We start from the raw sequence: 21,899 nt of genomic DNA on the forward strand, positions 1-21,899 counted from the left end.
ATTGAATACCACTGTTTCATCACTTTTAATGTTTTCCTTCGTACATCCTCAACAGAACTATGACAGAGTGAAAAAATGAATACAATGGTCTGACATACTCTTTTTGTGAATCTTTCATATAGATGGAGATTTTTTTTTTCCACCTGTTCATTTGTACAATGCTATCAACCTCTCCAGCCCTCTTCTGAATTTTGCCAATTAATAGCCAGGCTAATGAATACTTCATTATATTCAGTGAGACTGAGGGGTGGGGGTTTGGATTCAAGCATCTCAGGATTCATTTCTACACCAAGGACAAATTTCTATTCAGGAATGAGACCACCAGAGAGCTCAACGCTCTCATACAGCTGACCCAAACAGGGACACAGTTTCATGAAAGGGATAGTGGGAGATAATTGGAAAGTCGAGTGTGCTCGAAAAATCTTAGATTCTCTCTTTTGTGGCATGAGCTCAAACGCTGTATCGTTATGCAGTGAAATGTTTCATTTTAAATCTTATTTTGCCAAATCAACTTTACTTCCCACTATTAGAGCATTTAATTTAATTTTAGCTAAGCTTTACTTCTGTTTTCCGGGCAGTTGATCATTTGCTTAGCCCCTCCCCCTTTGTTACTGTCGCTACAGCTGTTGAGCTTTCCATTCTTGCATGTCACTTATGATGTTTACAATTATTGTGGTGGCAGATTTACCGTCGTAATCCTTCATACCGTTTTTATGCACAATATCAATTTGCATATAAAAATACCAAAGCAGAAATGCTGCAACTGGAGAATTGGCACCATGTACTGCTCATCTCAATAAACCAACTCTAATAATCACATAACAGTAGTGGATGAAAACAAGCATTCATTTGAGTTTCTTTTGCTGTTTTTCTTCCAATTCGGTTAAAATTTGTGATACGTCTGGATAGAAGCCTGATTAATGTGCCCTTGATTTTTAGACAGCAGTAAGTGGAAGCCGGCTTCTCATTTCTTGCCAACAAACCATGGATTTATCGGCAGAAATGACAACTGTCTGGCAGATTTTATCAGCTGTAGCAAGCAAGCTTCTTATGCTGCCATTAGCTCCATGAGAGCAGCATTGTTTATATTGCAGTGCAGAGCTGTCCTTGGAAGTAATACTGGCTTACTACTGTAACACCATGTTGTAATGTAGTTAGCCAGACATGCTAACACTTGAACACGCACACACACACACACACATCTAAATTCATTCCTCACACACATTTCTCACTGTTTGGGTAGGGCTTTAGCACTCGATATAGCACCATATGTACAATACAGAGTGCATTGGTCTTATTTATATTTATCGGACTTCAGAGAAGTGCAGTGGCAGGGCAGGTTATGAGGCCCATCATCGCAACCGCTTGATGTGCTTAGTAATCTGAAGTACAATAAGGTCTTAATGCAGCACACTTAAGATCATCACAAATCCAATACCAATCAGTGATGTCCTTGGCACTAAAATGGTGGGCTGGTTAGATATTGATCAGACACTGCGTTGCTGATGAAAGTGTGACGCTAGTTGTTTTACTATATTGATTAGAGGGGAACAAGAGAGCCTGTTTTCTATGCAACAGAAGTGGTGCCACTCTTGGGCAGGAACCTAAACAGCACTGCTGTGTGGAAGCATTGAGAGGATCGTTTGCATATTTCTCTGTGGCGGTGTACTGTATGCAAACAAATTTTACAGTAAATGTCATGCTGTGGGCTTGATAGTTTTCAGTTCTGAATGTTTATATACCAATGATATGTAGGGGTTGATGGTTTATAATGCTGTGGTATTGCTGTAGTTTGCATCATATTAAAACATGTTTGCAATATTTTGGTAAATTTGTATGTGAGTGGAATGAACAAAATGGCCAAAAAATGTATTATTGTTATTATATTTTTCCGTTCTGTTCAATTAAATAAAGTTGGGGCTTATTGAAGAATATGGGGAACACAGTGATTCCACATGTGCTTAGAGCATGTATGTTGCTCATTGTTTCCTTCTTGATACCTGCTATTGATTGTTACCTTCATATTTTAAATAATATCTACAGATATTATATCTCTATTATATAATATTATATGAATGCAGAATCTGGAGGCAGGGGGCAAACATTTTGGTATTGGATGTCCGTTATCTGGATATCTGCCGCCTGCACCTGAAGCCCAGAAGCATTGACTTTTCCCCCAGAGGCTAAAGAGTCGTCAGATCATAGCTGATAGGTTCCAGGATTCTGAGGGTTCATAATATGTTATTTTCCTTCTGTTTTTCATTCTTTGTCACTCTTAAACCCTTTGATGTACTGTAGATTATAGAATGTTTCCTGGTATCTTATCAAAAACTACGCTACACTATACTAGTATTGTAAAGCTAATTTCATAAAGTTCATAGCCAGATACATCATCAATGACACTGAGTATGATCATTAAAATGCTGATTACTGTTGGATCAATGACTGCATAATTACTTGTGAGTCACATAATGGTGAGATTTTTATTTTTTATTTTTTTGTTCATGCTGATTTTTGATTAGCGTAGACACACAGAACACATAGTACCTTAACCTCAGTTGATTTTGTTAATTACAGCTATTTTCCCAGTGTGTTGAGAAAATCTACATATTTCCAACAATAATAAGTTTATTTTAAAGAGTTGGATTACATTTTATAAGTCATCTGTCATTTTTTTGTTGTGTTTTGATGCATTAATGGTATGCTTTGAATGATAGTGACCTCCTGGAAGTGCGTCACAGTGTTGCATGTGTCTTTTCGGCACAATTACAAATGCAGTGTGTCCTGAGGGTTTTTATGTTTATGATTTATGTCACATGTAAACAATGCACACTGTGTATGTGGTCATATATTATTATTCCAGTAGCATTTCTCATATATGAATCTAATGTTTCCGTTCTCTGTTTTGCTCATCTGTCATCTGTGTTTGACATTACAGCAACTGATGAGAGAGCGTCAGCAGATGGCCAGCCGTCCATTTGCTTCAGTTGCTGTTGCACTGGATGCCAGGGGAGAGCAAACAGAACTGTTGCAGCCCGTGGTTGACGTGAGTCCTGCTCACTTGCTGACACACACACACGCCCACGCACACACGGACACACACGCAGATAATTATCAGATTTATGCCAATACAATATGTGCACTAAAAAGGGAGTTGCAGTGTCACTACAACTGCATTCCTGTAACGTCTAAGTCTGAAACGAACTGGATTCCAGACGAGCGCCACAACAGTTTGACCATGTAACCCCCCGTTTTGTCTTCTTTGACATGTCGAAGATCACATGGTGTTTTTAGTGCTGCATATTAGGCCTCGTTGTGCTGTACTCAACCAGCTCATGCCCTCTACTCACAATATATCAGCCTTTTATCCACTCCACACATCAATAAGAAATCTGCCAGTGAGGCTCCTTTTCCCCATGTGCCTCTTCTGCAATCACGGCTGCAGACTTGCCGACACTTTTCAATCGATCGTTAAAAAATGTTTTACGAGAAGTGATTTCACGATGCCAAGATTTTTAAAGATTTTCAAAATGTATATAATTTTTTTGAACGTTTCTCTTTTTATGGTGGCTTTAATCCTCTTAGAAAGAAACGTTGGTCACTATTTTGAAAAGCATCACTGAATTGGAGAAGGATCGCTGTGTTATTAAAATGGGTGACGTCAAGACGGAAAATGTTATTATTGTTCTTTGTCCTTCAGTCTGTACTTTACTACAACCCCGATTCCAAAAAAGTTGGGCAAAGGCACCGGTAAAACATGAATAAACACAGAATGCAGTCATTTGCAAATGAACTGTATTTACTGACAACAGCTTAATCAAAGTGTTCCTGAGCTCATGTCCTAGTCTCCTTCATCCAGTCATGTCTTTACAAAGTGGTGAACCTCGCTCTATCCTCGCTTGTGAGCAACTGAGCCTTTCCAGGATGATCCTGTCACCTGTTACCAATGAACCTGTTTACCTGAGGGTTCCGCAAAGGTGTTTTTGGAGCGTTCCACAACTTTCACAGTCTTTAGTTACTCCTGTCCCAACTCATTTGAAGCATGTTGCTGCATCAAATTCAGAATAAGCAGATATTTACAACAATCAATGACATTGATGAGGTAAAACATCCACTGCAATTTTCTCCACTGTCAAGTTGCTACTGCACCCCGTTATTCCTTTGATGTGAATACCTCCCATAAAAACAGAAAGTAGAGAAGAAGTGTGGCGCCAAGCACAGCCTCAGGCTCGATGCCACATGGGATAAAAGCGTAGCTTAAAGCAATACGGGGAGCTACATCGTCAAATTGACATTGGAGCACCAACAGTGTTTCCTCAGCCAGGGCCAGCTCTGTGTCACCTACCGCTGAGAGAAATAAAATCACTGTGGCAACCAGCAAAGAGGCACTACATTAGCTATTAGTGTAGCGCTGAGTGGTACTCACTGTGCATTATGGTATTGTGAAGGGCAATGTAAAGAACAAAAGAGGAGAAAAACAATGCTTCTTAGCATCCTGAGTGCACTTTATTGTTGCACTTTTAAAGCAGTGAGATGCAAACTGATGAGTGTTGGAAACCGCTGCTTTACCACGATTCCAGTAAAATGTTAATTACGTGCTTGTCAGTGGGACGTGTGTGACCGTCCGTTATTTATTCATTTATTCCAGCCCTCTGTCTCCCGCACAAAGTCTCTGTTCTTGTTAAGGTTGAGACGTTGCAGCCACTGGAGAGTATTGCCGTAAACAATGTCCCAAGCTGTTTTGGAAATGATAACTGGAAGAAAAACAACACATCCTCAGTCTTCTGTTTCTCGACCCTTTCAAGATGCAGAGTGAACCTGTGCATGCTTGACTTTCAGTTTCACTTAGACGTCCATACAGCTTTTAAGGAAGTTACAAGAAAAGTGCTGCTGTGGAAAAACACCTGAGAACTTTGGAGTTTTTGAAATGATGTACATGCTTGTGTCCCACTTTCATCTAACAACAATTTGAATCACTAATTTATGTGCTGGATTTGTTGGACGCATCTACCAAAGCACATAGCACGCAGTAAAATAAGCATACAAGGGTGCAAACAAGCAACACAAATACATTGCTTAAATGCACTAGAAGAATACATTTACATTAATTTCATTAAGTGCTGTTATGTAAATCATTTCCATTCCAGATTGTCCTGTAGTACCTGAATGGTCTCAAATCACTGTTAATATGCGAGAGCATCGTAGCCTCAGTGTCTAATGAGATGTTAATTCCATATGTGCAGTAGCCAAATCCAACATTATCACCTTATCTACTGCCTAAAAGGTCATAAAATGTGCCTTGCAGGGGAACAAATGAAGAAGAACTATGCTAATAATGTATAATCCACATGTCTCTGTTGAAAATGCACATATTTTTGCTGTGGCAGCTGTGATGGACAGCAGCTTTTGTGCTGTTTATTCAAAAACTGACTTGGACATTTGTACATCTTGTCTGTCCATCATGCAAGTTCTCCGGTGTTTCTCACTATAGCATATCAAGAATTTTAGGTTCAAGTGATTTTCATTTAAAGAGCTGTGTCTATATCTGATGTATGCATATATATGGAAGCACACATGGAATACATCCAATACTTTGCCAGCTTTTTAAATGTGTCGACGTATTTTAGAAAAATCTAATCTACGTGATTTCAAATGTGCAAATGTGTGTGTTGAACCATATACAGCTCCATCACATGCCTTGGGCACCAGCTGAAGGTGAACCATATGAAACAAGCCTAATTCTCTTTTATAAATGTTAATTGGTCAGCATCTGGCACCACTTAGCTATTGGAAATATTTGTTGATGTCAAAGAGGACACTGATGCCGCGCTTGCATCACTGCTCTCCTGTTTGTTTCACCAGCTCTGTTTGTACTTTTCACTCATACCCACTCATTCGCTCAATTAAAAACTGTCTAGATAATTTAAGCACATACAGAAGAACTGTAGCACAGGAACAGTTCCAGGAACAAAGTTCAGAGTAAATCTTTGAATATCACGGCCACACTAAAAGCTGATGAGGCTTGTACAGGAAACAAGACAGAAGGGCTGCAGCGCCACAATGACCCCTCGCACCCATTCCAACACATAAAAACATTTAAGGCCTCATTCTGCGATTGTACTGTCAGCACTGATCTCGCTGCATTAGTTAGTACCAGCTCTCTGTCGCGAAATCTTTGCAGACCCTCCAGCTGGTCTGAGAGAAAATGAAAACAGCCTTTGTGCCCATTTCATCCGTTTTTGGTCTATGTAAACCCCCAAGAGATGGACATTGCTTTTAGTGACCAGGATGTCAGCAGCTGTTGGACAGAGAGCCAATAGGGCCCAAATCATGCAGGCCTAGGCCTCGATGTCACAGATGTCTCTATTCACTACGGCCAGCATTCAACATATGGAACCACTAACGGACAGCTAGTATGATGGATGACACCTGTCAGCAGGGAAAGAAAAGAAAGATACACTGTGTGTGTGTTTGTGTGTGTGTGTATGAGCCTGGACGGTTATGAATGACCATAATACAGCCCTCGCGCCTGATTGATGCATAGCAGAAATGCAGACTGTGTAAACCGTCTTCGGAGGATATGAAAATGGACACAGCAATTTTAAACACCTTGATAGAAAATGCAGCCCCGATGATTGAAATGAAATGATATGTTAATGTTTTCATCTTCCTCCGCATGCGGAATACGTCCCATATCACAGATTAATATACAGTAAGCGTTTCACAGAGAAAATGAGAAGAAGAACTTTAACTTTGCGATTATTTCAGCCTTTCACATAAACCAAAAATGTTTTGTTTGTTTGTTTGTTTCCGATTCGGTGTGACAGCACTTCAGTGCACAGCAAACAACGTAAAACGTGGAAACTGTGCATTCTAAGAATAGTTAGCATGTGGTGATTTAATTGAAGGACACCAGTGAAATAAAGCATTATTTACCTCTAACTTACCTGAAATGATGGATCTACTAATAAGACCACCAACATTTGTATTGGTACTTATACTAGTATATTATCAACTGTATGCAAACTAAAGTGCAAATTAAGAAACACATCCAGATTAACATTGCAGTACGGCGGTGTAAACAGAACAGTCTTAACAGTTTTAAGAGGTTTAAGAGTTAGATTTGGATTGGCAGTGCAGACAGGATGTGTAAGCAAAGCAGCCTTTGATGTGAACAGGGTTCTTACTCTTCAGTGCACCAGTCACTGGTTATGCACAGGGTGATGAGTATTAGAAGTTTATACAGAGTCCATAGCAAGTGTGGTGACTGGTACCTTTTGTTGTAGAGTCAAAGCAAATAGCTGTTTGCAGAATAACATGGAAGCAAAGAGGTTAAACGAATGTGATGTGATGAAATAGCAGACGTCTTATTTGAAAATGAACTAAACATCAAACAGTTTGATGTAACAATGTGAGACTGTTCTGAGGCGCAGCAGGGCTTTGAGCTAAATGCCAACACATCTTAGTGTTAGCATTCTAACATTTGCGCATCATTGTTAACACGAGCGTCATGACAGGTCTTTGGTATTGCACCAGTTGAATGTTTGACATGATGGTGGCGCTAGATAAAAAGTCAGGATCACTAAAGATAGAAAAGTTCTCTCTTAGGGGTCCATGAGTGTGTGTATCAAAGTTCATGGCAATCCATGTAGTAGCTGCTTCACTCAAAACCATCAATGTCAACCTCATTGTATTGCTAGGAGAAAAGTTCGGGGATGACCAAAGTCATAAGGAGTAATTAAGTGCTGCTATGTTTATCATGTCCGTTCCACATTTTCCCACAGTATATGAAAAGTTTTCATTCATCCTCTGGGGACAATGAATGTTTGGCAGTTTCAAGGCAATCCATCGAATAGTTTTTGTGATATTTCAGTTAAAGCCAGGTATTAACCTGTTTGTGGTGCCAGAGGAAAACTCAGGGGACAATCGCAAGCTATTCAGTAGTTGACATATTTCAGTAACAGCTAGAAGTAAATTTCAGTAAATTTCATCTCAAGCTGTTCAGTAGCTGTTGAGATATTTCAGTCTGGACCAAAGAGGACTGAGAACGGACATTGCTAGCATGGCTAAAAATAGCACTTGCCATGTATTTAAATCAAGCAGCGTAGGTTAAATTCCCTCTCTTGCATGAATTATATAGCTACTCATTAGCAGCATCACTTGAATGGTCATGAAATGGCTGTCAATTAAACTGCCCGAGTATGTCCGCAGTAGATCTAAGCGCGTGCTTGATCATGAATGTACCTGAAAAGATCCATGAGAGGATTGTGATCATGTGGCCTTGTTGGGTTGCGTAACAATCATAAACAATCTGGCGTTCTGCGGCCCGCCCGCTGCACGGAAACACGCGGTTAGACTGAAATTGACTTCTAGCCTCATTGTGCTTGCTTTCACACGGTGCCTGTAAAGGATTGAAGTCATTCAGAGCATAACATGTACATAATGATAATTGTAGGTTACAGGGGACACGTCTTGATGTGCAGTCTTGATGCACTGGTGGACTAATGAATGTACCCAGGTTGTCCTTTAAGTTATTTGCTGCAAGTACAAACTATGAATATTCAGCGTCTTAGAAAAGTTTAACAACTGATTAAGAATTTGAGTTTGCGCCTGTCACATTTAATGTCCTTTCTGTTTGCACCCTGCTCCACGTGTTTCTTTTTTTTTTGTCTTCCTTCCTCACCTTTGTCCCGCTCTCCAGTCTCTTCATCTCTCTGTCCCTCTCTGTTAGTTCCAGCTGATTAACAGTACAGGCAAATGGAAAACAATCTGGGTCAATGTTGACAGCATTCATAACCTCTGCTAACGATCTGGATTCTGCAGAGAGGGCTCTCTCTTTGACGAAGGACAAATCTAGTCCCGCTCGGAATAAATATTTGGTTGCATTCGTGAAAATTTGCCATGTTTGTACGGCTTCAAGAAATGGGTTAAAGCATTTACACCCTTTTCTTTGTTTTACTACTAAATAATTTGCATTCCCAAGAAAAGAAAAGTAAAACATGCTTGTATGACAAACATGCTAATACAATAGCCGACACTTGCATTATTAGAATACTAAACATTGACTCGGAGCAGTAAACCTAAAAATAAATGTTCCAGAACTTTATTTTTTGAAAAGATTTATGTAAAAACAAAAAAGATGCGAACTCAGGTGCTGATTAGCAAGCTGATTGTTGATTGTAATAGGAACTAAAGCAACTATAATTTGGTATGAATATTACATTTCCATTTCCAGAAGATAATAATGAGATACAATTAATACCAGAGTAAAAAATCTGGCTATTCCATCTCCAATACCACAGAGGATGTGTAGATACAGAATGTTTCTATAAGATACCATGAAAGTGCATATAAGATGCATATCAAAGACGAGTAGAACAAATTAGGAAACATCTATAAGAGGAAAGAGAATGCTCTACAAACTGTGCTAACTAGCTACCATTAGCAGCTATGCTATTAAAAAAGTAAATATTAAGAACACCAACTTATGCGCTATTATGTTCCTGTTTCTTTGGGTGTTTCTTGTTCAAGTTTTCAAGATGGTTGACATGTCTTATTTGCTGAAAATGTTATTTTCTCATCTGCTGTGAGACGTTCATTCAGACTGTCTGTACTATGAGGTTTAATATAATGATTAGAAATATATTCTGAAGAATTCAGTGTTACTGAGAAACTGAGTAGCATACTGTAGTTGTGAGCGACTGAGTGACCTGTTACCAGTGACCCTGTTTACCTGTGGAATGATCCAAACAGGTGTTTGTGGAGCGTTCCACAACTTTCCCAGTCTTTAGTTGCTCCTGTCCCAACTTGTTTGAAACGTGTTGCTGATATTTATAAATATCAATGAAGCTGATGAGGTCAAACATTAAACATTTTGTCTTTGTACTGTTTTCAGTTAACTATACGTCAGAAAGGATTAGCAAATGATCACATTCTGGTTTACACAGCGTCCCAACTGTTTTGGAATCAGGGTTGTGTGCTAAGTATATTGAGGCTTTTGAAGTCTCTGCTCAGTCAAAGTACACAAATTAGCAGCAGTGTTTTGTTTTTGGTTGTTTTTCACGGGTGGAAATATCCACTAAATCCTAGTGGAACATGCTAATACACATTAGTGCACCACACGATTGATTCTGTCATGTTTTAAGGCTTTTTCATCCGTGTTTTTCCACCGTTGTGCCTCTGCTCACTCTCTCATCTCCATTTTAAATTCAGCCAGACACCGAGAAAAAAAGTCAGTTCTGCTCAGACATGTTATTATTCCCCAATTTCTGTCCCTTCATCCAAAACATGCTGTGAAACCCTTGACATTCATTATCAGGATGACATGTTTTTCACGCTTGAGACAAGCAGTTTTGGCCATTAACTCGGAGGGTAGGTCATCGGCGCGACACGTGGACTGTCTGACAGGGACACACACAAGTGTTTTTGTTGTGTGACCAATCGAACCATTTGTCTCAGGAGGAGGGTGTCTCGGCTTAAACGCAGCAGCTCCAGCAGCCGAATATCACTGACTGCTGGTCCCAAAAAGTAAAAGAGCGATTCAGCAGCACATGTGCCGTCGCCAAAAACAGCTATCAAGACTTTCTAAGTGTGGCTGTCACATCACTTTGATTTAAGCTCGGTTGGTAAAGCAGAGATACGCCAAGCAGGAGATCCAGGCCGTCAATTAAGTCCTTTTATCATGCATTCTGCCTGTCACACCTTGTCACAAATTACTGCTCTTGGTGTCGTCTGTGCAGGATACAGGACGCATTCATAGTCCCAACATTTTTACTGTAAAATCCAAACAGAACATGTTTTCTGTTTTTGGAAAGTTAGCTTTCTTTCAGTCATCCTGAAATGGTGTTAACAACCTGTGCGTTTTTTTTTTTTTCCCCTCTGTATCTCTTCTCAGGGTGCACCTAAACCTGTCGCGATGGAGCCGTGTTCGGGAGGGAAAGCTGCTGTGTTGACCGTCCTCATGCGTCTGCCGTCTGGGCCCTCAGGCTTACCTCCACCAGGACAGTCAGGTAACACACACACACACACACACACACACAGACACACACACACACACATCTCTCACTTTGATTAAAACATATCAACTTGGCTGAATGCGGGACCACATTTATCAGCCAGACTGCATGTCACTTACGTGTTGGGTAAACTACCTCCTCAAACTCATAAGCACAATGAGCAAAAAGGTCATGTTTCTGAATAACATTGTATCCCATATCAGAACTTTGATCGAAATAATTAAAACTGAAGTGATTTTTGTTTCCAGGCTTGGGTCGCACCTGCTCAGCTGACGACGCCAGCGGCATCTAAATTAATTACTTCAGTTGACATAATTATGATGGTCAGTCGGTGACATTTCACCGCATACCAACAATTAGCACAACCTTCCTATTCCGCAAGCATCTCACATCCACATGACCAGCGGTTTTACAAAGAAAACCTTCAGTTCAGGCTAGCTTGTGTTTGTGCTGTATGGATTTCAGCAGACGCATGTTCAGAATAACCAGCGGCCCGCAAGCCTGTCTGTGTTTTTGTTTTGTCGGAGTGAGCAGGGCGCAGTGATACTCGCTGATTTAAATTACACTGCTTCTCAGAGGGCAGGTCCTTCTTTAACAAGATAGAATTTCAAACATGAAAAACAAGAAACACACTGAAAAACATATCACATACAGCCCACATCACACCAAAACCAACACAGCATCACAATTAGATAAAATCTTAGTTCCTGATGTTACCAGTGAAAATGTGCCTCCAGTCCTCGCACGAAAAAGAAAATTTGCTTTTGGAAGCTGCAAAATACTGAAATGCTACAGAAATGCCTGTAATATCCCTCAGTTTTTAGTGACTGAACTGAGCAATCTGTGGAAACTGCCTGTTGTTCACCATTTTTTTCTTGCTTTTTTCCTTCTTTAGGACTCATCGTCGCCAGTGCTCTCATAGACATTTCACAGCAGAAACCAACAGACTTTAAGGACAAGTCCCAGGCGCTAAAGAACCGGAAAGCCCTTCCTCCAGCACACCAAGGCACCTGCGTCTGAGTCTCGACCCGGCGCTCCATTGGCTCCCCTTTTCTACCATCTGAGGTCATTGTTCCAACAAGCCGCGGGTCCCAGTTGGAGGCCTTTCCAGAGACCGCACACGGCCACATGTAGAAGATTTCATTCGGCTGCTGACGCTCAAGTTCTCACTGAAACTCCCAAGAGCACAACCCTTCTCTGACCTTTCCTGCCCCTCTGCTCCTCTCTGCATCAATCAGCCTCTGGTCCGATGGTCCGAAAATCCTTCTCCAGTCTTTGGAACAGCTTCTCCTCCACCTACTGGGCCCACACCCCTCCCCTTCAGAATGGGCGGATCATCGTGGCAGAAGTTGTGCAAAGCGGGAGCCTGCCTGGTTGTCAGCGACGTCAGATTCGCGAGGAGCACCTGCACCCATTAAAGCTTCAGCCATAAATACTTTGACACCTCACCATCCATCTGCTCAGCATGAGAGAGACGTAAAGGTGTCTGTACATTGTGGGTTATATCAAAGTTAAACTGATTTCCCCCACGCCGTGTTGGAACAGAAGGTGTAAAAAAATAGCTGGTAGATATCCAGCCCATGCTGCCTTTGGGTTTTTGTTCATCTTTTTGCTTGCCAACAAGTGGTATTCTATGGTGCTAAAGCATTTCATTTTATGACCAGCCTGACTCTAATTCAGCCTTCGCTGTGTGGACTGAAATCACTCTGCCTTTTTTTTGTGGGGGAAGCTAGGCGCCAATCCAGGACTCTTTGTAACCCCCCACCCCCCACGACAGCGTTTTTGACAACTGGAGTATTGCGTCACACCACTTTTGCCAACTTTGGAACATTAATGATCTGTTTTAGCATTTACTGTACATATGTCTCATCATCCACCCAGCTGAAGCTAAAGTCTGTATTTTCTGCAGAGACGTGAGGCTGCAGTCACCACCAGCAGCATGTGGGTGAAGACTGCAAACCGAAGGAGGCACGATCAAGTCATCAGTCATCACAGTCAAGCATGGAAAACTCCCAAACTTAAGAAAGAGTTAGATGCATTTTATCAGCAAACTAGAAGTTTCCTTTGTTACAAAAACCAAGATTTTTTTCCACTGTTAAAGAAGTTAAGAGACACAGAGAAACACTGAAGTTCTGGTCAGTTCTTTGCTGTCGTGAATCATTTTGCTGTGCAACTTGGACATGAGGATTTTGAACTGGGATTGGTGTGGTGGGTGGATGCCATGCAGGAGAACTGCGTCTGCATAGTAAGGTTAGACCAGGAACGTGCTCCTCTGGCTGTTTACTCGTTTGTTTTGTATGTTTTTTTTTTAAGAGTCCTCCGAAGCTGCGACCTTATTCCCATCTTTGAGTACAAGGAGTTCCGATTCCTTTTTATAATGCCTTGGCTTTCCATGAACTCTCGAGGAGGGGGCTTGTTGATCTGCGGAATTTTAAAAGCTGTCGACCATTTTTAGCCCCCTACTCCGCCCCGAGCTGTACAGTGTCTTGTTGGAACAAATGTGAGTCTTCATCACTCTGATCTCTTGAGATTTCATGTGTTTGTCAGGTTTTTATGACAGAATGGCAAGAGATTATCATTTATTTTAGGCCTTGTCACCTGTTACTATTATATCTATGATAAATTGTCTTTTGCTACACTTGTGAAAAGAGCATTTCTGTTGATATTTTTTGTTTTGATATTTAACAGATTCCTGTGTAATAGCGCATTTAACTTGATTTTATTGCTGACTTAAGTCAGTTGATTTAATGTCAACTCTTTTTGAATTGTGCATCTTTTAAAGACTGTATGGGCATTGTCTTTTTGTTGCAAAGTGGTCACTATGATGCATTTCATAAGGATAGTATGCCAGCTATTGTGTTTTTACGTTGTGTTTGTAGAGTAATCCTATAACAGTGTCATTACACAGGAATCAGGGTCTCGCTGTACCATAAAAAAAAAGATGATAAACTGCATATCGGTAATCTTCAGTGTATTTTAAAGATGGACAACATGCCAGAAAATAAAAAGAAAACCAGACCTGAAAATCTTTTGTGCATTGAAGTATTTTCACATACACTGCTTAAAACCCAGATTCTGAAAAAGTTGGGACACTGTGTGAAATCTAAATAAAACAGAATGTGATAATGTGCAACAAAGACAATATATTGAAGTTGTGGGATGATAAAAAAAACACATGCTCCTTGTGGATCATTCCACAGGTAAACAGGTTGATTGGTACCAGGTGATCGCATCACGATTGGGTATGAAAGGGGCATCTTGGAAAGGCTCAGTCATTCCCAAGCAAGGAATTAAGTAAATGTCAAAAAGGGCAGTTATCTCATTGTGTTTTATTACCTTTTACACAGCGTCCCAACTCTTTTGGCATCAGGGTTGCATGATACAGGCATTGATTAGCACATTTCTTGACTGTCTGCCTTTGTGCTGCTTCGGTCTCTGAAGCTTTAACCTACAATTTGCGATTGCAGTCCTGCGCCCGCTGTTCAACACTGGTTCATCACCTCAGCTACAGCTTATTCCCTCTGAAAGTGTCTGAGAGACAAACCAAAACCCAGACCTGAGTACATGAACCTTCATGTATTTTAAGCATGTGCAAGTTGTTATTTGTTATCTTTAACCCAAGCATTTGACAGTGAAAGTCGCAAAACATGTATTTAGGAACTTCTTATCTTTTTTTAAATTTAAGTTTCTAGGTTTTAATCTTTTTAAATGTGTAAAATGTATGTGGTGAAATAATTTCTTGGCTTTTATAAACTTTTTGTTTGAATGGAGGCTTTTTTAAGGTATTTGACTGAATTAAAAAAACAGTCACTATTCACATAAAAGGTTTTCTTAAATGCTACCTGGGAAGGATCACAGGAACTTTTGAATTGATCATTTTTATATTTTATGTACTTTTACATTTGCATCAACATGTATTTTCTCAGAAACAACATAGCAGACATATCAGTGAACCATCATCTAATCTGTATTGTAATAATTGTGATAGCAGACAGAGGGAATGAAAACCTAACTGCAGACATTTGGATATAACAGGTGAAGTTAAAGCAAGTTTTGCCTCAAAAAGGAAAAGGTTACACTAATAAATTACAAAACCATATTACCTTCTTTAAACTACAGACAAGAGATCAAGTTAAAATAAAGGAAATTTTCCGACCACATGCAAAAGAAATGCTGATGACTTACATTTTGTACATTTAGTTAAGTTTCACCTGCAAGGTGCACGGCAGGACGAGCAGCAAAGAAAACGCAGTATTATCCTCTTTAAAAGATCAGCCTGGTGTTAAGAGGTTTGTCCTTCATTGCGCAGACACCTTTCAGAGTGCTTGTGCTCCCTCTTCAACGTAAGTAGTTTGCATTTGAACAAGGATGTAAAGAAAATGGATGCAGCCTGCCAAAGAGCTACTCTGGATAATCCTCATTTATACTGAACAGTATACTTATTAGCTGCAGCCGCTCTTGGAGAAAAGCCACTCCAGTACCCTAAATGAGTGTTCGCCTTGTGGGTATATTATAGTGCTGTTGATGGCAAGAAGCCTAACAAGGTAAACCTCTTTAGTGCGACTGGATATATGAAGGGTGCATATATAATGTTCTTTATCAAGATTTCCCCTTAGTAGGCAATGTAACTAAGCAATCTGCAGTGCATGGTCTGAGGTGCATCTAGTCCCTTAATCACAGGTGTTAATCAGCGTAACATGAATTAAAACCGAGCGTCATCTCCCTTTAAACACCAGGTGTGAGTCAGGCGCTGCCAAGATGGAGCCAGTGTCGTTGTTGTTGACTTTTAGACCACCTTTTTGTCACTCAGCGGCACAGTCACTTTCTGCTGCCTCAAGCAGGCCACATTTGCTACTTACTTACTTATATGGGCGTGAAAATGACAACTGCATCAGTCAGAAACTAGCAACGACACTTCGCTGTGCGCCGCTTTGCACCAGGTGTGAGCTATATGTGGCCAAATGTCCCTTTCAGAGCAGAAAACATGTCGCTTTAAACTCTGTCACGTAGCAAGCATGCACTTTGAACAGGGCGTTTTGACCCGAACTCTCAGTCTGTCGGCTCAAAGAGAGCGCCCCGTGTGCACTTGCAGCATGTTAAAGGGAGGTGACAGCTCTGGAGGTGACAGGTGGTCTTAAGGCTTCATTGTGCTTTGCAATTTTGGAGCCCTCGAAGCTGCCAGTCGTACATTTGTGAGGTGCTGTGCCTCCCCTGCCGTTTTAGTGGTGTTTACAACAGACACGGTGAAACATCCTCAAAATAGGTACATTAGTGCAATTTTTGCCATTCGTGCAGCAGCCGGTGGGGTCACGTGACGGCTAATGAACGATGAATATGTGAAACCTTGTGGAAACAAAACTGCACTGAAAAATTCAGGAGAGAGGCGTGAATCCCAAACTATAATTTCATGCAGATTCTAGAAATGAGGGGTGACGATAGACTGCCATCAGCTACAAAAAGTATTCTAAATACTTAACATGTCTATCTGTTTATTCATATTTTCCCCCATGTTGTCTTCCGTCCATCAGCTTCCAATCTCCTTCCAGCTAAAGACACTTCTTTGGATTGCTGTTAACGTGGTGATGTGGCCCAGTGTTTTTGGAAAAGACAGAGTGCAGGCAGCCTGAAACACAAAAATCCCGGGGATGATGAAGTGCAAAAGAGAATTTGTGAACACTTATTATTGATTCATGAATGTGAGCAAAGAGATGTTGAGCGGTCGCCACATGACAAACATGCTATTTTTGGCCCTTTTCAATTACTGCAGGGAGTCGATGCTGTTGTTCCATTTCAGCCCGCGTGACAGTAGACTCAGAGCGTGAAAGAAAAATGCCCATCAGAACCAGTTTCCAGTTGTTGGGACCAGCCCTGATGAAGCTCACAGGGAACCAAAGCATTCTACACGTGTATACTGCAGACAGTCAGAGGGTGTTAAGTTGCTTTTATACACACTTACAGAGCAGGTCCTCGTGAATATGACCACGCTGTAAACTGCTAATGGTTGCATGTGACCACCGAGGTCAACTAATCAGCCTTGCGTCTGAAAACGATCCAGGAAGCCACTAAAATCTGAAGGCTTTTGACCAGACAGGCTGGTGGCTGTTCCAAGGTGTGACTGGCTGTTATTTTTCAAATTGACAGTTAAGCGAGCAGAGGTCACTGCTAAGTAGTGGAGAGAGATGTGCTGAAAATATTCTGAGTGACTGCAGTGCTGAACCTGAGTCACTGCTGCGTCTCGTCTGCTCCGGCCCTGATGGTATTCTGCTGAGCCCGCTGTTCGATGATGACTTGGATATTTTGATCATAATGCGGACATGTACGAGTGTGTCATGCCTGGTGTTAGCTGCCTGTGTTTTGGAGTGGGATGCTATGATGCCCACGGTGATGCTAAACTGCACGACCAGAAGGGGAAATTTGAATTATGTTCTCTGAAGAATGGAAAGTGACACTTAGGTATAGATTAAGCCAATACTGAATGCTACTTTAGACTTCGCTTGCTTTGTTAACTTTCAGCTATCGCTACATAACCATTTTCTTTGTCATAATAATACTTTGTGCTTTTGTTCCAATGTTTTCGGAATATAACTAGATTTAGTCTTAATATACCAAATAAAATCAAGCAATTACAGCAATATTTCAGAATGTTTCCATTATTTCGGCTGGATATATTCATTATTTTAAAATTAAATGTCGCATTTCTCCTTCCTAGCCAACAGCTCTTGAAAAAGCAGCAACCTCCAGAGCTGAAAAATGAAGCTAAGTGTAAAAAAAAAAACTGCAGTCCCATGTACAGCCACTTGAATTTGGCTCCAAAAGTGAGTAAATCCCCATAGACCCCCCACATTAAAAAGCCTATACATCAGGAATAAACGTGTTTACAGCTCGGCATCAAGATGAATTTTCATACAACTCTCTCATTTAAATTATGTGACGGCTTAAAGCTAGGCATGGTTATGGGCATGGCTGCTTTGAGTGGCACTCACTGTGTAGCACTGTCACTGTGTGTTCCCTCCCTATTATAAGTATGACCTATAATTCGGTTTCCTTTCTTGTTGTCCTGATAGCACTACAAAATGTTCCTGCGATGAAGTGGATAAAGTAGGGGAGACCTTGACATTGTCTTTTGTGCAAGTTGTCACAATGCATTTAATTCAACCACCAGATGGCAATACATAAAGAAATATTCATGAACAGTTTGATTGCCATACATGACATAGTCCATGTCTGCGGTCTGGTGCACTGACTGCATCAGGCTTCATGAATGCATGTGAATGGGCGGATTGCCTCTCATGGGTCAGTGCAGAATTTATATCTCTTGAGTTCCCTGATTCACTGTAAATGAAGAGTATGGATTTTTATTCTTGTTTGTCTTGGTTCGTCTCAAGTATTAGCAAGAGATGGTGATTAATCTGTCACTTTCAGCAATATAATTCATGGGGGTGTGTCGGAGGATGAATCTGCCAAACCATCCAATATAATCCTGTTTGATTTTTTTCCCCCCACTGTTGGAAGAATTGGGATGTTGTTGCACACTGTAAATCAAACTGTCAAGGCCTTAACTTCAGGAGATACTAATATCAGTGAGCTTTACATACAATGGGGAGGATGAAAGCAATGAACTAATGATTATTAGTGATGTTGAAGATCCCACTCTAATTAATTCTTACTTTTTGACACAAAAATATCATATAATATTAACTGTTATGAATAATATTCTGAGTACTAGGGCTAGTTCCTGTCATTTTGAAAAAATCATGAACTAATATAGCACAGTGCATTGCACAGGAAAGTGAATATTATAGCAGCCAAACATGGAGACTCATTTCTGCTGCTCACTGCTCAAAAATGTTTAAATAAAGTTTTTGACGGTGCATTCAAGTGACGTCCGCAGAATGGGAAAAACGGCCGTATGCTGTTACTTAGTCACACCCAATTTAAATCAAAATAGATAGAAACATGTAATTTTTCAGTGACATATATGTGTAGCACTTTGTTAGTAGGGTAAACTAGATATAAAGAAACTATGGTGGCCATATAAATTGTTTCTAAATAGCTGCATTGATTGTATTAGTATATTTGCCCTAATATGTATTGGATTTCCGCGCAACGGCAGCGGTCATGGTCGCGCCGTTAGTGGGCACCTGTGTCTAACTTGTCTCCAAGTGGAAATTATCTTAGGCAGCTTTGATAAACTCTCCACATTTTTTTTGGCTAAAAGTGGATATTTTTCCCAACTTGCTGGTCTCCGATTATTACAGTCTCTTATTTTCGTACGTTATTACATGAACAACACACTACCAGGAAGGCGGGCTATTTAAACTGCGCAGTGTTTTCGTTGGTTAACTTTAAGCTAGCTGCTGCGCCGCTGCTTTACAAAGTCTTCTACTAACCTGTAAATACTACAAATATAGCTATTTTATCGCTGGACATGTATCATTATAAGCAAAGTTTGCTTGCCAACAATACTGTAATGTCGCGTCCCGGCGGCTTTTTGAGTTGCCTTCGCCGTTAGCTTTTAGCCGCAAGCTTTTCGGTTAAGCCGGAAGCCGCATGTTTTGCTGGGACTGTGGAAAACCTTTGGACTTGCCTGCTGAGATTTTGAGGATGGCTGCTTCTCTTGACTAAAGTAAGTTTTGTGTATAATGTTACACCTGATGTCTGTCTCTGTTCAGTCTGGGTTTGTGTGTCTGGGAACATCTAGTCAGGTTATGTGGCTTCACCTCATGTTTGTCAGAGGTGCTTTGGCATCAGCTGGTTGCTGGTTTCTGTGATCCTGCCTACATACAATATGTGCAGCATTTGCTTGCTATTCTTTTAAAGTCTGAGCTCATTTGTCTTGGGCAGATGCATTATGATATTTTAAGTTACATAATTGTGAAATATGAGTACTCATGTTTAAGTATGATGAGTGTTGTGTGCTGCATTGCAGCATATTTCTTCCTTGTTGTTATGTGGGGTCTGTGGATAGTATTGTGTATAGGCTTCAACGATGGTTAGTCTTCCACACACATAAATATTTCTCAGTAGTATTGGCTTCATGGCAAAGTTAACATGGCTATTGTCACATAATATTGGTCGTTATCGTCGCAATTTCTCTACAGACTTCATATCTGCAAAGCATTACTAAAACAACTTAAATCAATGGCTTCATGTGACAGCTTGCTTTACTGTTTTTCATATCATAATTGCATCTAAAGTGCTGAGCTCCTGTTCTGTGGATTACACTGCTGCTACACTCAGCTGCACTCATTGCCAACCTTAAGCTTCATGAGTGTGCTGATGGTCATCTGCTTCTTATGAATACTGCATAACAGTGCAGAGATTGCCCTAAACAATGCTTTTTTTAATATATTCGTTAATAATTATTGTCTGCTGCATATCTGACATGTTTTGCAGCTGTGTCGACAGATTGCTGGATTTAGATTTATCCATCGCGGGTCACTAAACAGTAGGTTATATCCTGCTTGTGTCCTGGTTTGCTTAGGCAGGAGAACAGTCACATGGCTGGTGTCTGGCTCCAGATCTAATTTGCCTTTGAGGAGGACTTTCACTATCGCCTTTTCTGTTGTATTGAGCTGAAAGCAGTGACAAGGTCAGAGCCTATTTGCCAAAAATCAACTGTGTCCATATTTTGTTTTTACATAATCAAGGTTGCAACTAACAATTACTTTTATTATCTATCAATCTGCAGATTATCACCATGTTTAGTCTATAACATGTCAAAAAATTATGAAAAATGCTCATCACATTCCCAAAACCCAAAGTGAAAAGCCTAATAAAGTCTTTAAATTGCTTCTTTTGCCCAACCAACAGTCCAAAACCTAAAGAGTTGTCAGTGACTGTCATAAATGATAAAGAAGAGCGGCAAATCCTTACAATTAGCAAGCTGGAACCAAAAAATGACATTTTTTCTTCAAAATTGCTGAAACAATCAGTTATCAAAATAGTTGGCCATTCATTTTCCTTTGATCGGCTAATCAATTAATTGGCTTATTGTTGCAGGTCTGGAAATAATAGTTAGTAATCAGTTGTATGTGAGGTGTCTGCTTGCTTATATCAAATAGCCTGACAGAACAAGGTTTACTCAACTAGAGTCATTTAAGGTGTCGTGTTTGTACAACGATTAGCCACCAGCTGGGTGTGCAGCCCTTTCCATGAAGGACATACAGGGTGTCAAGGTCTCAGATGTAACTGCTGTAAGCAATACTGCCTTCAAAATGAAATATATTGTTGAGCTTTGACAGGACACATTTGCAGTAGCTGTAAACACACAAACAGGAGGTTAGCTACTAGTTGAAAGGAGCGACTGCAGACTCCCACCCTCTTGTGGAAAATGAATGGCCTAAAGTAATTTAAAACGAAGCTGGGCAAATTCTCTTGTGGGGGAGTCATTACTTTGATTGAGAACAGCTGGAGCCACATTCTCAGGTTTCACCCCAGGTTGCCCTTTGTGGAAATGGTGCTCTCCGTGGTGCTGAAATACTGGCTAAGTGGAACGGCAGTCCACAGTTTTGTCCTCAGCATTACTCATGAGAATGACCCAAGTTCTTCAATAAGGTCTTTATTTTTTTTTTTATGTTTTAAAGTCTTTTTTCATCAAAGATGTAGCACATTGGACGTGGAGTGATAGGCAACACTTAGAGTAGAGTTTGTCCATTTGATCTGGACAGAAGATAAAAGTTAGTTCAAGTTAGCAAATGAAGAAAATAGCAGGAAATTAGCCGGCCTACTTTGAGTTGCCATTACAGTAAATAACCTGAACAGCTGACAAGGTTACTATGTTTTCTGATAGTCTTGACAGGTTTCATTAATCCTAAGTAATGCCATCCATTACTCATCTCTGCAACTGACATTTCTTCGCCTTTCTAGTTGTTCATGCAGGTT

The 21,899-nt window shown here is 40.5% G+C and overlaps 1 protein-coding gene across 1 annotated transcript in view; it reads left to right on the forward strand.

Annotated features, from left to right (window-relative positions):
* atrnl1b (attractin-like 1b) overlaps positions 1-14,028 on the forward strand; it is a 77,585-nt gene extending 63,557 nt beyond the window's left edge. Inside the window, exons 27-29 of the mRNA XM_041962874.1 lie at positions 2,939-3,046; positions 10,895-11,009; positions 11,911-14,028. Of these exons, the coding sequence (XP_041818808.1) occupies positions 2,939-3,046; positions 10,895-11,009; positions 11,911-12,035 (348 nt within the window). The 3' untranslated portion in view covers positions 12,036-14,028. The remainder of the gene's footprint in view (positions 1-2,938; positions 3,047-10,894; positions 11,010-11,910) is intronic.
* The last annotated feature ends 7,871 nt before the right edge of the window (positions 14,029-21,899 follow it).

Source organism: Chelmon rostratus, chromosome 21, assembly GCF_017976325.1.
Source record: "Chelmon rostratus isolate fCheRos1 chromosome 21, fCheRos1.pri, whole genome shotgun sequence".
In the NCBI taxonomy this organism is placed as follows: Eukaryota; Metazoa; Chordata; class Actinopteri; order Chaetodontiformes; family Chaetodontidae; genus Chelmon; species Chelmon rostratus.